This window comes from Nycticebus coucang, chromosome 22 (genome assembly GCF_027406575.1).
Source record: "Nycticebus coucang isolate mNycCou1 chromosome 22, mNycCou1.pri, whole genome shotgun sequence".
NCBI lineage: Eukaryota > Metazoa > Chordata > Mammalia > Primates > Lorisidae > Nycticebus > Nycticebus coucang.
In genome coordinates this window covers 32,678,509-32,693,642 of record NC_069801.1, presented here as the reverse complement: position 1 = coordinate 32,693,642, position 15,134 = coordinate 32,678,509, and the positions used below count along the sequence as shown (strand labels likewise).

The 15,134-nt window shown below is 48.7% G+C and overlaps 1 protein-coding gene across 8 annotated transcripts in view; it reads right to left on the bottom strand.

Annotated features, from left to right (window-relative positions):
- MACF1 (microtubule actin crosslinking factor 1) overlaps positions 1–10,609 on the bottom strand; it is a 401,452-nt gene extending 390,843 nt beyond the window's left edge. For all 8 annotated transcript variants that reach the window (XM_053575600.1, XM_053575601.1, XM_053575606.1 and 5 more), the window contains exons 1-2: positions 10,466–10,609; positions 7,171–7,436 (exon numbers count right to left, since the gene is read on the bottom strand). In XM_053575600.1, coding sequence (XP_053431575.1) covers positions 7,171–7,390 — 220 coding nt within the window. In that variant the 5' untranslated portion in view covers positions 7,391–7,436; positions 10,466–10,609. The remainder of the gene's footprint in view (positions 1–7,170; positions 7,437–10,465) is intronic.
- Positions 10,610–15,134: the final 4,525 nt, after the last annotated feature.

Here is a 15,134-nt window from a genome sequence, read left to right as displayed (position 1 = left end):
TCTTTTTTGGAGAGAAGAGGGTCGCATTCTTGATCAAGTTGGTCTTGAACTCCCGAACTCAAGGGATCCTCCTGCCCCAGCCTCCGAAAGTGCTAGCATTACAGGTGTGGGCCACCATACCAAGTCACAGAAAAAATAGTATCATTGCCCTAAGCATGGGAGGAACAGGAGTAGAAGGCCCTTCCCTCTCAGAACTTCTCTGAAACTCTCTTCGGGCCTTGTAGCACCGTTCATGTTGCCTTCTTAACTGCCTTCCTAGGCAGGAGCTGGGGTCTGAAGCCCAGTCTGAGCCTAGAACAAAGTAGTTGTAGGAGTATTTGTTGAATGGGCAAGTATGTGATCAATGAACGAGCAAGGAGATAAATCAGCACGTTTATGAATCAATAAACAAGTGTATGTGTGAATGAATGATGTTAATGGGAAGAGCTAGTGTGTATCAAAGGCTTACTGTGTAGCAGGCACAGGGCCAAGCACCTTGCTCCCACTGTCTCATTTAATCCTGCAAGTCTCTGAAGTAGCTAGCTCTCTTGTGGCCCCCATTTGAACTGTGAGGCACTGACGCTCAGTGATGTTAGTAACTTCCCAGGGTCACCCAACTGGCAGTGAGTGATGAAATTAGGACTCCCACTGAGTCCCAAAGCCACCTTCCTGCTTAATTGAATGGAAGAGTGAGCAAATGAGGAAATGTACAAATGAGCAGGGTGGGAAGTGGGGGATACCCAGAGACACACATTGAAGCTCCAGGCAGAATCCTTTGCTGGACCACAAGGCAAAAGCCTGATTTCTTCTGGGGTAGAGGTGGGGCACAGTTCAGGATAGAAATTTCCACCCTTAACCACACTTCAAGTTAGAGGGCCTTCAGACCTTCCCTGTAGCAGCATCCTAAATCCAGGCAGCACCCATTCTGCTCCTGCAGGAGAGCCAAGACAGAACTCCACCCACCTAGGCCTCCCAGGGAACTGGCCAGCTTCTGACAGGTAGCAACAGGCAGTCACAGGGTCAAAGGATGGCAGGTCCTAGCTACAGCAACCAGGAGAGAGCTGGCTAGGCTCTGTAGAGCACTCTGGTGCTGATAGATTTTTTTGTTTGTTTGTTTGAGACAGAGTCTCACTCTGTCACCCTGGGTAGAGTGCTATTGTGTCATTGTAGCTCACAGCAAGATCAAACTCTTGGGCTTGAACAATCCTCTTGCCTCAGCCTCCCTAGGTAGCTGAGACTACAGACCTATGCCACTACACCTGGCTAGTTTTTCTATTTTTAGTAGAGATGGGGTCTCGCTCTTGCTCAGGCTGGTCTCGAACTCCTGAGTTCAAGTGATCCGCCTGCCTCAGCCTTCTAGAGTGCTAAGATTATCGGTGTGAGCCACTGTATCTGGCCAGGTGCTGAAAGATTATTAATATTCACACCCAAATATATCCACAGGCCTTTCCTTAGAGAGAGGCCTACTGAGATAAAAAGAAAAGTGCTGCCCTAGAAGCTGCTGCAATGTCAGCTCCTCTGGTGGCATCCAGTCTCTGAGCCCATGAGAATAAGACATGATAGTGGTCCACAGTCCCCAGAGTAACCAGTCCTTCATCTGCATTCCTAACCTCAGTCCTGGGCTCGCTTTGTAACGAAAGGCATGAGCCAGATCATCATTCCATAATAAACCTTTTTCTGTGTCACCTGGGAAGTCACTAGAAAAGCATGATGGGAGGCTGATGGCATAATGACATTACACCTTGCAATGCAGCAACTACCTTCCCTCACCAGCTGGGGTCCCACAGGGACCCTGAGCCTCAGCAAAAGGACAGACTGGTTGTCTTTTCTGCTGCCTGCACAGAATTCTGCCCACGTGGTCATTTTCTATCCCTGCAGCTAATGTGACCCAGATTTACTTCCAAAGAGCTGGAGCTGAGCTGGTGGTGTGTAGCTACAATTCACTCTGCCCCACTTTCAGGGGACTCTCTTCTGCTCATCTCTCCTCCTGCTGAAACCAAGCTCCAGAACAGAGCCAGGGACTCTGAGGACCCTGCAGGGAAAGGAGAAAAGCCTGGAGAGGAAAAGGAGCTTTCTTGGGTACAAAGCTTGAAAAGTCTCAGGGCAAGGAAGGTTACCACCAGCCGAGGAGTAAGGGTTCCCAGTAACATTGTTTTTCTCATCTCTGTTTTCCCTTTTTCTCACTCAGGGCTTGGCCAGAATAAACCATCTACTTTCTGACAAAGTACTATAGGGAACAAAAGAAAGGGATAGAAATAAGAGTCTTGGGCCCCTTCCTTGGTGACCTGGGAAACTGCCAGCCTCCTGGAGTCTCCATGGCCTCTTCTGGTTGCCAGGGAAGTTACAAGGAATGACACTGCTAAGTGCAGTAACAAGCACATGAACCTATGTTTGTCCATCACATTTTAATTCTCATTCGATGATCATTTGGAGCAGGTATTATCACCTCTCTTTTACAAATAAGGAAACTGCAATTCCAAACAGTAAAGTCATTTGCTTAAATTTTCTGCCTCTAGATCCAGTTGTTTCCACAGTGCCTGGCACATAGCTGAGGCTACATCTATTTTTCTACTGAATGAATGAATGAATGAATGAATACATAAATGAATAAGCAGAGAGGTTCCTGTGGGGTGTCTTCCCAGAACTTGCATCCTGGAGGAGAGATACGGGGGTACAGAAGAGTAGGCTCCCTCCTCTGAGCAGGCACCATGCTCTCAGAACTGTGTGCTCCAGGCAGAAAGGGAACAGTTGGACTCCCAACTACAGCAAGCTCCACGTTTAGGGGGGAAATGAAACAATGAACTTGAATATAAGGCCAAGTGAAACAAGGGCTGGATAGAGATACAACTGCAGTCTGACTGAAGAGATCAAGTAAGGCTTCCAGGAGAAGGCCATTATGGAGCAGATGTTGGGAATGATCATTTCAGCAGCACATGCTGAGGGGCTCTTGATGATGAATGCCATAAATGCTTTCTGCAGGTTAACTAGGAGACCAATGTTAGCCTTTAGTCACTGGGCTCCCCTTTTGCACAATACACACAGGGGTGTAGTTATCTTTTTCCTTCTACAGTCTCAACTAGATTGAGTTCCATGAAGAAGAGACCACATCTTCCTTCATCTTTGAACATCAATGCCAAAAACAGGAAGGGTCCTGAATATGCGATGTTGGATAAATGAATGGGTGGCTGGTGAGGGCCTCCTGCATCCAACTCTGCCCTAGTCAGAACATGAGCCTTTCTTAAAGACACTTTACTACCAACGGCAGGAAACTTGTCATAATAAATATGAAAATCTACAATGACAGCTAATGTGAATGGCGCCCCCTAGCGTTGTAACTACACTGTTTTGTTTGTTTTTAACCACTCTTTTTCCTCTCCCCTTTTCTTTTTTTTTTTTTTTGTAGAGACAGAGTCTCACTTTATGGCCCTTGGTAGAGTGCCGTGGCCTCACACGGCTCACAGCAACCTCCAGCTCCTGGGCTTAAGCGATTCTCTTGCCTCAGCCTCCCAAGTAGCTGAGACTATAGGAGCCCGCCACAACGCCCGGCTATTTTTTTGTTGCAGTTTGGCCGGGGCCGGGTTTGAACCCGCCACCCTCCGTATATAGGGCCGGCGCCCTACTCACTGAGCCACAGGTGCCGCCCTCCTCTCCCCTTTTCTATCCTTTGGGACTGCACACCTTACTAGAGTAACCTCCCTAGCTTCCCTCTTCCTTATTGCCTCTCACCAAAAAAAAAAAAAAGGATATTACTACTGCTCTTCACTAAAGACAGGGAGCCAGAGGGAAAGAGGCAAAGTTTCCTAGATCTTTGTCTCTGCCCTCTCCTTTTTCTATAGATCAGAATCTTGAGGCCTCTTCCAGAAGTGACTAAAAGGTCTCTCAGGTGAGTCTGAACACCAAGTCAGCTACTTAGATTATCACATGCAGAAGCTTCAGACTGGCCTGGCTGCCAGGTATTGCCTAAGGAAACAAATAGCAATGTACTCAGAGTTAGAAGGTCTGCGTCTACCAGTCCTATGTGACTACAGGGAAATCCCTTAAACCCTCTGAGCCTCAGATGCTGACATGTGTCATGCCTAACATAAAGAATTATTATGAAATCTCTGTATAAACCATAAAGCTGATAAACAGAAATAAGGCACTCTCATTAGTAACTATTGTTGCATTTCATTGTGGCCGGGCTTAAGGAGTTGAGAATAGGGCTGGCAAAAGAGGAGGGAGAAAAAAATGAAGGGAAAGGAGGAGGATAGGCAGATGGAAGGAAAAATCGTGTTACAGCCTGTATGGAGTCCCTATAACCTGCTTTGACTTTGTAAGCTGAGATCAGCAGGTTTCTCAGCCTTGACATGCCTCTTTACTCTGACATGTGTGACCAGCAGGGTTCCCCTGTGAGGCTTCTCAAGTAAGGGCAAGACCGTGAGACCAGCTCAGGACAGGGAACGGGGCCAGGGAAAGGGGAGATCTCCTTTTGGTGAGACTGATTCAGACACCCACACTTAGCTTCATAAGCCAAAGCTCAGAGGGAGGAGAAAATTGCACAGCTGGCTTCAAGTCTAAGACTGATTTCATTTCCACCCAGAATGAAAAGTCTGCTTCAGAGAGCTTCAGAGCATCCAGGGCCCCCTCCACACAGCCCTCCTGCCGTCATATGAAGGAGTCCCTGCAGAGCTAAGGCTGCCTTTTTTCATTCCTCTGGCGGAGCCCCCACAACATTCTAAAATCACATGAAGATTCCAGCCAGACCCTAAAGCTGCAGTCCCGCCTCGTCTCTGCTGCCTCTCTTCTCTCCTGCTAAAGAAACACGCCCAACTGCAGAGCACAAGCTATTTTTAACCATGGCAGTCTCCCCATTTTCAGCCTCACTGGCCCAGCCCCCTCCTCAAAACAGGCAGTCAGCACTGTCAGGATGCAAAGTAGATGAGCACTGATGACGGAAACACAGCACAGCACAGGCCATCCCTTTGCTCAGTTGACCCAGGGGCTTTGCCTGTAGATTAAGCCTCATCGAGTCCACTCCACTTCTGCTCTAGACTCAGAACTTTAAAAAGTAGGCAGATCATCTCCTGGGCCTCCTCAGAGAAGGCTGGAAATCATCACAAAGCGATCTATAGGTATGCATGAGTGATGAAGGATGGGGACAGAAGAATAAGGAAGGGAGGATGAGACACCCACTCTGCTTTCACAGAGCCCTGAGTCGTGGCTCTTCACAGCTGAGGACAAGTAAAACCCTTCCTGTTTCCTAGGGGCAGCTCTGAAAACTCTGCCACTGGCTGATGCTGCAGGCCCAAAGGTCTTGAGAAGGATTTCCTCCAAGGGCTCCCTACTACTCACCAGGAGTTCTGACTCTCATGCCTGCTGACTTTTCACTTGGAGCTCACTCCCGCTAAAATCCTTTCCCAACTCCTTGAGCCCACATAACTCTATCCCTGTCTAACTTTCCATTACAACGCACTGCATGTTCCCAGAGCCCAATCTGTCACATATTATCCTCAAGACACCCCTTGCTTGCATTCATTCAGTCATTCAATACTGGCTGATCTCTAGCATGCACAAGGCCTGTACAAATCATTAGGGTAGAAACATAAGACATAGTCCCAAATTGCTCACAGTTCTGGGGGAGTGATGAGCACCCTGTGGGTTAAATGCTATACTATACCAGGGAACAAGGAAGAGAGAAAGGTGTGAATGTGAGAGTGGAGGAGGGAGCTTTGGATACCACAGGGGCATTAGGGACATTGTGGAGGTGGCACTTAAAAGAGAAGGGGGAGGCTACTAGCATCTTGCAGAGGAGAAAATGAAAGCATGGACGGTTGACCCAGCAGGGTGCATGGGGGCCAAATTACAGTGCAATGTGGCAGGGTGCTTGAGGGCAGAGGCGGCAGCAGGTGAAGCTAAAGAGGTAAGTTGGGCCTAATTTTGATGGGTCTTTATGTTAAAGCCTTTATTTCACAGGCAATGAAGAGCCAAAGATGGGTTATAAGCAGCTGAGTAATAGAATTAGGTTTGCATTTTAGAACTAAAATACTCTGTGAGTCATGTGGAGGAGGGGGGAGGGGGGACAAGACTAAGAAAAGGAGAACTATTAGATGGTTGTTGGAGGGTCCAGGTGACAGATGACAAAGTGTAGGGGGCAGGACAGGCCTTGGTGATAGCTGGAAAGCGAGTGATGTCACTGAATTAGCTGCAGGCTCTCCTCTGTCTATCTATCTGCACTCTGGCACCAAACCCTGCTAAGATGCTGAGCACACCCCAGGGAGGCAGCTTTGGATGCCTTTGGTGGAAGCATTGCCTTTACAGAGCCAAAAACTTGTGCTGAGGGCTTTGCAAACATTATTGCATCTAACCCTCAAGGCAAGCCTGCACAGGGGACATTCTGAAGATAAGGAAAGTGAGGCTCATGTGGAGGAAGGGACTTGCTCAGTGTCACATAGCTGGTCAGTGGCAGGGCCACAATCCAACACCTTGTCTCTCTGACTCCAAAACCTACACTCACAGTCACTGTGCTGCGCTGGGCTTGGCAAAGAACTGGGACCTCCCACCACAGGTGGAGGCAGCCCCCAGGCCTCACATCGTGTTTAGGGTAAATGCCTACACCACCTTTGGAAGGTAATGTGAATAAACCTAAACTATAACTTTGTTACAATGAAATAATTCAACAATTATTATTATTATTAAAAATTATTATTATAGAATTATTATTATTCTTAAAAATTATTATTCTTAAACATGTTTACAACAGCATTGTCTACTATGGTGAAAAAAAGAGTGGGATTTAGAAAATCATAAAATATTATACAACATTTAAAAATGGCAACTAGAAAGTCTAAGATGTAACACAAAAAATCTTTTTGATGTAAGAGTAACTGACAAGAGTAAGATCCAGAATGGCACATAAACCATGAAGGCAACTGCATAGAAAATAGAACTGAACAGGGACAGACACTGGGAAGGTGATACAAAATGAAAACAGTTCTCATGTTAGCAAAGGGGTACAAGATTTTCCTCTTCCAAGTTTTTCTCCAATGTTATTTCATCATCTTTTCAGCAGTAATAATAATAAATTAGATTCCGGCTGGCTTGTCAGAGCGTCTTGAGGAGGACCTGTCTGCTCCCCACCCAGCCAGTGCTCACTGGCCCATTCCTCCCTCCCACCCACAGAATCCAGCTTGCTCACTGGGGGATCTCTCTTACCAGCAACTCTGACCACAGCACGCTCTGCAGGGTCCAGCACCGAATCCTGGCTTTTCCGCTTTTTCTGCTCATGCAGGGGTAGGTTCCAGGGCAAAGTGTCCCCTGGGGGGCAGGGAGACAGGCTCCCGGACCTCTCACTCCTGTAAGACCGTTCGCTTCGACATGACCGCTCGCTCCGACATGACCGCTCACTGAGTGTCTCTTCATCCGAGGAAGACATGGCCCAGGTAGGGGCTGCAGTAGGCGGGCTGCCAGGGAGAAGGGATCTAGAGGAGAGAAGGGTGAATGTGGACAGACAGGAGGGGTCACATGAGAAAAACTGGGACTCAGGAAGAGAGGTGCTAGTTCTAGTTATGCCACGGACCAGACTTTTTCACCTATCTGAACCTCAGTTTTTCCATCTGGAAAATGGGATGACAAAACTAATTCACAAAGTTTGGGGAATATCATGAGCTTACATACATGAAGGTGTCTATAAAACTTAAAACACTGTAAAAGTTAGCTCCCATGGGCGGTGCCTGTGGCTCAACGGAGTAAGGCGCCGGCCCCATATGCCAGAGGTGGCAGGTTCAAACCCAGCCCCAGTCAAAAACTGCAAAAAAAAAAAAAAAAAAAGTTAGCTCCCGTTACAAGTAACCACTATTATTGTTATTGGGTACATTTGGAAAACCAAGCTCACAGGTCCCGCAAGATAGAAAGATGTGGGTTCAAATTCTACCACACCATTTACTAGCTATGAGACCCTGGAGATACCACGTAACCTCTTTGAGCCTCAGCATCCTGATATACAAAATGGGAATGATGATATAGCACCTAAACAACGTACAAGGTTGTTTGCAAGGACTCAATGAGATCCTGCATGTAAAGCGCTTATTTGTGCCTAGTGCCCAGTAAGCACTCAATAAACAGTATCTATTATTACATTCCTATTCTTACCTCGCAGGAATGCTATAAGGATAAAATGGGGCAACAGATGGGAAGTATTTTCAAAAGCTAAAGCACAGTCTCAACAGGACACATGAATCACAGCATAGGCCAGAATAGGCAGAAATTCCTTGCCTATTCTCCCTCTCTGTCTACAGAAGACACATTAGCAAATGTACTAAACTGTAAAACTGATCTGGGTATAAAAATTCTAGTTTTGGCAGGCAGTGCCTGCGGCTCAGTGGGTAGGGCACTGGCCCCACATACCGAGGGTGGCGGGTTCAAACCCAGCCCCCGCCAAACTGCAACAAAAATTAGCTGGGTATTGTGGTGGGCACCTGTAGTCCCAGCTACTCCGGAGGCTGAGGCAAGGGAATCACTTAATCCCAGCAGTCAGAGGTTGCTGTAAGCTGTGTGACACTGTGGCATTCTACCAAGGGTGATAAAGTGAGACTCTGTCTCTACAAAAAAAAAAAAAAAAATTCTAGTTTTGGCCACTTAACTATCAGTAAGTGTGACTGGAGCAAGTCACTTCACCTCTCTGAGACTCAGTTTCTTCAGGTGCAAAATGGGAGAAATACTCCATTTTAGAGGATGTTTTAAGAATATAGTAAAATGCAAATGTAAAACTGGCTGATGCCAGGCATGGCACACAGCAGACATTAGATAAAATGGTCGGTTATTTGCTTATTCCAAGGGCTGTTTGGGAATAAGTGTCCCAGCATGGGGGTGGGAGGTGGGGATAGGATGGAAATTCTGTTTTTCAGCTCAGTTTAGCTAGTGGAGAGTGTTGAGTGAAAGTACAATGGCTCTGGGGCCAGCTGGGCTCCACCAGCCAGAGTGGGCAGCCTTCCCTCAGCCAAGCCAAGCTCACTTGCCAGAACCATCTGCTACACATGGCCCACCACCCCAAGGGCTCCATCAGGGCCGAGATGGTGCATGCCTTCAGCTACAGCCTTCCCACAAGCCCAAAATCCAGCCCAAGTATCCAGCTCTCACTTTGACTCTGGAGTCCAGGGAGGACAAGGGCTGTTAAATTTCCCTTAGGGAAATTCCCTAGGTATCCTAGGGAACACCTGCACACAGGGCTGTGTAGAGAGAGAAGGTGGCCTAAATGGCTAGACATCCTGGATTCTGGAATCTCAGCTGAGAAGCAGCAAGGGGCAGAGACAGCCTCCTGGGTCATTGGCAGATTCCCACAGTAGGCACAGAATTCAAAGAGATAACAAAAGAAACATCAAACTGTGCAAGAGGCACTAGATAGCTCAGGAAGCCAGAACACCCTTGCTGGGGCACCCTTTGTGCATGTGGGCCCTCTTCCCAGAGAACATCAAGGAGAGATCCAGCCACAGAAGGGAGAAAGGAAAAGACTGGGTCCTGGCACAGCCTTGCCCTTTATCCTGGCAGCTTCCCTCCTCCCCTGTTACCTTCTGGTTCCCACCTCCCAGCTCTTATACCCAGGACAGGTAACTGAAGTAATAGCCCAGCCTTTGGGAAACTCAGGCCAAGCTTCCTTCCCTACCCTCAGCCCAGGGCAGGAAAACGCCCCTCCTCTCGACAGACCACCTGCTTCATCCCAGAACCGCCCATTCCCTCTCCCATTTTACTACAAAGGCATGCTTGTCCAAAGCCTCCTCCCAAGAAACCGTCCCTCCTCAGCTCTACCAGGGTCAGTCTCCCGCCCCTCACAAACACCTGTTTGACTTGGGGGTTCCAGCCCCACCCCTGTGTCAGAGAGGTCACTCCATCAATGCCGGGGATTGACGAGAGAGCACACCCGCACCTCACATCCACCCAAAGGCCACACGCGGTCCGCGAAGGACACCTTACCTGGTGCTCCCCCCACGGCGGCCTCCCCACATCCCCTACCTCCTTCGCCACGGTGGGTGAAGGGCGCTCGCGAGCCTGGGGAGGCGCGGGTGGGTCCGCGTGCCCGCCGCGCGTGGCTGACAAAGAGCGGGGACGCGCGACCAAGGACCTGCAGGGCGCTGGGGCCAGCGGCCGAGCCCTGGGGCTGGGAAGCGATCGTCCCCGCCCGGCCCTGCCGTTCCCGGAGGTGTCTCGTCCGGCCCGGGTAGGGCTCGGTGCCCCATTTTCCCGGGGAACACGCCTCTCTGGCCCTAGCACCGCCTGCCCGGGGAAACCCTAGTTCCCCGCGCTCGCTGCTCCAGGGCACTGGCCGTGGGGGATGCAGGTGCGAGGCCCGGGCGGCCGCTATGTGCGCCTGTCAACCAGCCTACCCGCTGCAGCCGGCTGCCCCGGGCCGAGGTGCGGCCGCCCGGCTCAATCAATCACCGCGCCCCAGCCGCCGTCGCGCACCCCGCGCACTCGGGCGGGGAGCCTGCATCCAGCCCCGCGGCCCGCGCCTTACCTTGGTAGCCCAGGAGGAGGAAGACCGGTCGGTGGCAGCAGCAAAGGCGGCGGCGGCGGCCAGGCGCACCCGGGGCTGCAGCGCAGTCGAGGGGAGCGCGGCAGAGCCGAGGGGAGCGGCTCCCACAATGGCCGAGCTCGCGACGCCGAGCCCCCCGCCCCCCGCGCCCTAGCGGCAGCGGCTGAAGCGGAGCCGGCGCAGCCGCCCAACCCGCTCCCCCACCCCCAACGCCGACACCGCCCCCCGCCCCCCGATGCGCTCTCCCCTCGCCCTACACCCCACCCCGTGCAGCCAGGCTCCCCGCGCGTGCCAGCCTGTCCGCAGCCCTGCGCCCCTCCGCAATGACCCCTGTCCTCCTGCTGCTCCCGGGCCCTCCCTCTGGGTTCCTCCCCCTCCTCCCCTCCCGCAACTCCTCCCAAGCGGCCGCCTATGTCCCCCCCACCCCGGGCCAACCACACCTCCATATTCCCCGCCCTCGGTTCCGGCGACCTCTCCACCCCGGCGCGGCGGCCGTTTGCTGACCCTGGGCCCGCTAACCTGGCCCACCCCTTTGGAGCTCCTCACCGCCGGTCCCCGAGTTGCTCTTCCAAGCTGCCAGCTGCCTCTCAGCCCAGGCCTGGGTCCTCAAACAACCCATTCCTCTGCCCACCCGTCTTTTGCCCGCTTTTTCTAAACCCACATTCCGTCCCCGCCCTTTGGGCTGCTCCAGCTCCCAGAGAACGCCCTGCTGGTCCCCCTACCCGCTGCGCTTCGGAAACTGAATGTAGGCGGGAACGCTGGGAGGCCCATCTCCGCAGGGTGAAGGGCAGTGGGGAACCAGACTGGAGGAGGGAACTCAGAGTCTTGTTTAGACAGCGCCAGCCCCAGGTACAGCCTTGGAAGAAGCTTCATCCATTTCTCGAGAAAGCATGTATTGAGTTCCGTTAGCATGCAGGGCCTAGTGTTACAGAAATGAGCCAGAGGGCCTTCGATTATCTGCTAGGAGAAATAAGAGACTGTGTCCTGAGAGGGACAGAATTTGTCTAAAGTTATTCCACTAATAACTTGCGTCGCAACAGCTATTACATAGGCATGCCTGGGAACTGTGAAAAAATGCTTTACCCGGATCATGCAATATCTAATCTGTAGATTAATAAATGAATAAATGAATTTGTTCATTCATTTATTCAACAAATATGATGTACTGAACATCCATCATACCAGGACCGGCGCTGGGTACTGAATATACCATGATGAACGGGACACATCTGCTCCCTGCCCATTGACTCCATTTGGCTTACAGTCCAGTAGGAAAGATAGACAGTCATAAATTATAATGCTTACCAGGAGGAAGCATTATGATCTCTAACTTACAGATGTAAAACTGGCATTAGATGATTTACTCTAAATTATCTAGGGAGACAAAACTACAGAAGTTGGTGTGGTTGCAGAGAGAAGGGAATGCTTCTACACTGCTGGTGGGAATGCAAGCTAATATGACCTTTTTGGAAAAGTTTGGAGAACATACAAGGAACTAAAAGTAGACCTACCATGGGATCCTGCAGCCAAGGAAGACGTTCAAGTAATAGAGTAAAGGTAACCCAAGTACAAGTACAATTCCTTTACTAGGTATATACCCAGATGATCAAAAATTATTTTGCAACAAAGACATTTGCCCCAGAATGTTTATTGCAGCCCAATTCATAACAGTTAAGACATGGAAACAGCCCAAGTGCCCATTGACCCATGAATGGATTAACAAATTGTGGTATATGTACACCATGGAATACTATGCAGCCATAAAAAGATGGAGACTTCACATCTTTTATGTTTACCTGGATGGAGCTGGAAGATATTCTTCTTAGTAAAGTATCTCAAGAATGAAAAAAAAGTATCCAATGTACTCAATACTGCTGTGAAATCAATATATAATCACCTACACACTCATATGAATGGCATAACATAATTATAGTCCAGAAAGTAGAAGGGAAGAGGAGAGAGAGGGGAGCGGAGGGGGAATATGGTAGGGAGGGAGGGTATTTGGGGGGACCTCAACTAATGTACATGATGCAATGGTACATTTTAAAACTATTAAGAAATGAGTATAATTGTGATGGATGTGCTACTTTGGTTCAATGTAAGCATTTCACATTGTGTATCAAAGCAGAACACTGAATCCCGTGAATGCATCAATGTACAAAGTTATGATTTAAATAAAATAAATAAATAAATAAATTATCTAGGGAGAAAGTGGACAATTTCAGGACTGGAGCCCCGTCTTCAGATTCCACATCCTACGTTCTTTGTCACTGAATAGTGGAAAATAAATGTGTTGGAGCAATTAACAAGGGCTCTTGAACTTCAAACTGAGAAATTTGAACTAAATTTTATGCTTATGAGCAGCCAAGGAAGGTGTTCAAGTAATAGATAGAGTAAGGGTAACCCAAGTATAAGTACAAGATGAGTGTAGATGGTTATGCTGGGAGACTACTGCAATAGGCCTAGCCAAAGGTTCTGAAGTTCTGAACCAGAACAAGGGTAATGGGGACAGGAAGGGATGCTTTCCACCCACTGAAACCTGGTAGCTTTCTGTGTTTGCATGTACTCTCCCACATTAAATAAGGGAAAGGAACCATTTAATAAACTCCAACTAAGTGCTTGGCAATTCCCTGGACATTTTGTACATGTTATCTCATGAAATCTTCCCCGAAACTCTGTGCAAAGGCATCTTTAGTATCCTTATTCTACAAATAAGTAAACAAAGACTTTGAAAGGTTAAATGACTTACTGAAGCCCCCAAAGCAAACTAGTGTTGGAGCCAGGTTTCAGAGCCTGGCCTGTCTATCTCCAAATCCCATGCTCTCCACTGTCTGATGGCAAGGCAAAGAATCCAGGTCCTATGATTCACCCAAGGCCTCTCTTCCTTAGACCACAGATTCCTCTGAGACTTTCAGAGAAAGGTCAGGAGTTCACATTGTAACCTAAACTGTACCTGGGTCAGAAGTGCAAATCCCTATGTGGGACCACAGAAGTCTACAGAAGCCTCAGCCCAGGGCAATTCTGCAACCTGATTCCAAAGTTTTCATGGACAATGAAATACTATTCAACCTTAAAAAAGAAGGAAATACACCAGATACAGTGGCTCACGCCTGTAATCCCTGCACTTTGGGAGGCTGAGGCAGTAGGATCACTTGAGGCCAGGAGTTTGAAACCAGACCTGGGCAACATAATAAGACCTGATCTCTAAAGAAAAAAATTAGAGGTCAGCACCTGTGGCTCAGTAGGTAGGCCACCGGCCCTATATACTGAGGGTGGTGGGTTCAAACTCAGCCCCGGCCAAACTGCAACAAAAAATAGTTGGGCATTGTGGCAAGTGCCTGTATTCTCAGCTACTCAGGAGGCTGAGGCAAGAGAATTGCCTAAGCCCAGGAGTTGGAGGTTGCTGTGAGCTGTGACACACCCCACTCTACCGAGGGTGATACAGTGAAACTCTGTCTCTAAAAACACACAACAAATATATTTGAGGTTATAAATCTGGTACAGAGAATAGCATATGACTGATAGGACTAGAAACTTTGGGTTTCTGGAAATTGCAGGATCCAGGTATCAAAGCCTGGCCCTGAACTTCTCATCATCTATCTCTTCCCATAAGTACACCAGGCATCTAGCTGCAGACAGGTAGAGGATGTGGGCCTCTAAGGTTTAGCAAGGTGGTACCAATAAAACAATAAACTTGCAAAGGCCCAGGAGTTGGAGGTTGCTGTGAGCTGTGTAACACCACAGCACTCTATTGAGGGTGATAAAGTGAGACTCTGTCTCTACAAAAAAAGAAAGAAAGAAAGAAATTAGGTGGGCAGTGTGGTCCGTGCCTATAGTTCCAGCTACTTGAGAGTCTGAGGTGGGAGGATTGCTTGAGGCAGGGAGGAGAAGGATGCAGTGAGGTATGGTAGGCCACTGCACTCCAGCCTGAGCAACAGAGCAAGACTCTGTCTCAAAAAAAAAAAAAAAAAAAAAAGAGGAAGAAAGGGAAATCCTGTCATTTGCAACATGGATGAACCTGGAAGACATGTTAAGTGATATAAGCCAGGCAAAGAAAGACAAATACCATATGATCTCACATATATGTGGAATCTAAAAATTTTGAATTCACAGAAGGAGAGAGTAGAATGGTGGTTACCAAGAGCAGGGGGTTGGAGGAAGGGGAGTGGGAAGATGCTGGTCAAAAGATACAAATTCCAGTTAGATAGAAAGAATAAATTCAAGACATCTATTGCACAACATGGTAACTATAATCAATAACAATGTATTGCTTTTTTTTTTTTTAGACAGTCTCACTTTGTCACCCTTGGTAGCGTGCTGTGGTGTCATAGCTCACAGCAACCTCAAACTCTTGGGCTCAAGCAATTCTCTTGCCTCAGTCTCCCAAGTAGCTGGGACTACAGGCGCCCACACAATGCTCACCTATTTTTAGAGACAGGGTCTTGCTCTTGCTCAGGCTGGTCTTGAACCTGTGAGCTCAGGCAATCCACCGGCCTCAGCCTCCCGGAGTGCTAGGATTACAGGCGTGAGCCACCACGCCTGGCCATAAATAAATTTTAACAATAAAAATAAAAAACAAATTTCCTAGAGGCATGCTAGGAAGCACGGAGGCATGAAGCTGAAGAATCATTTTCAACTTAGAAATGAGTGC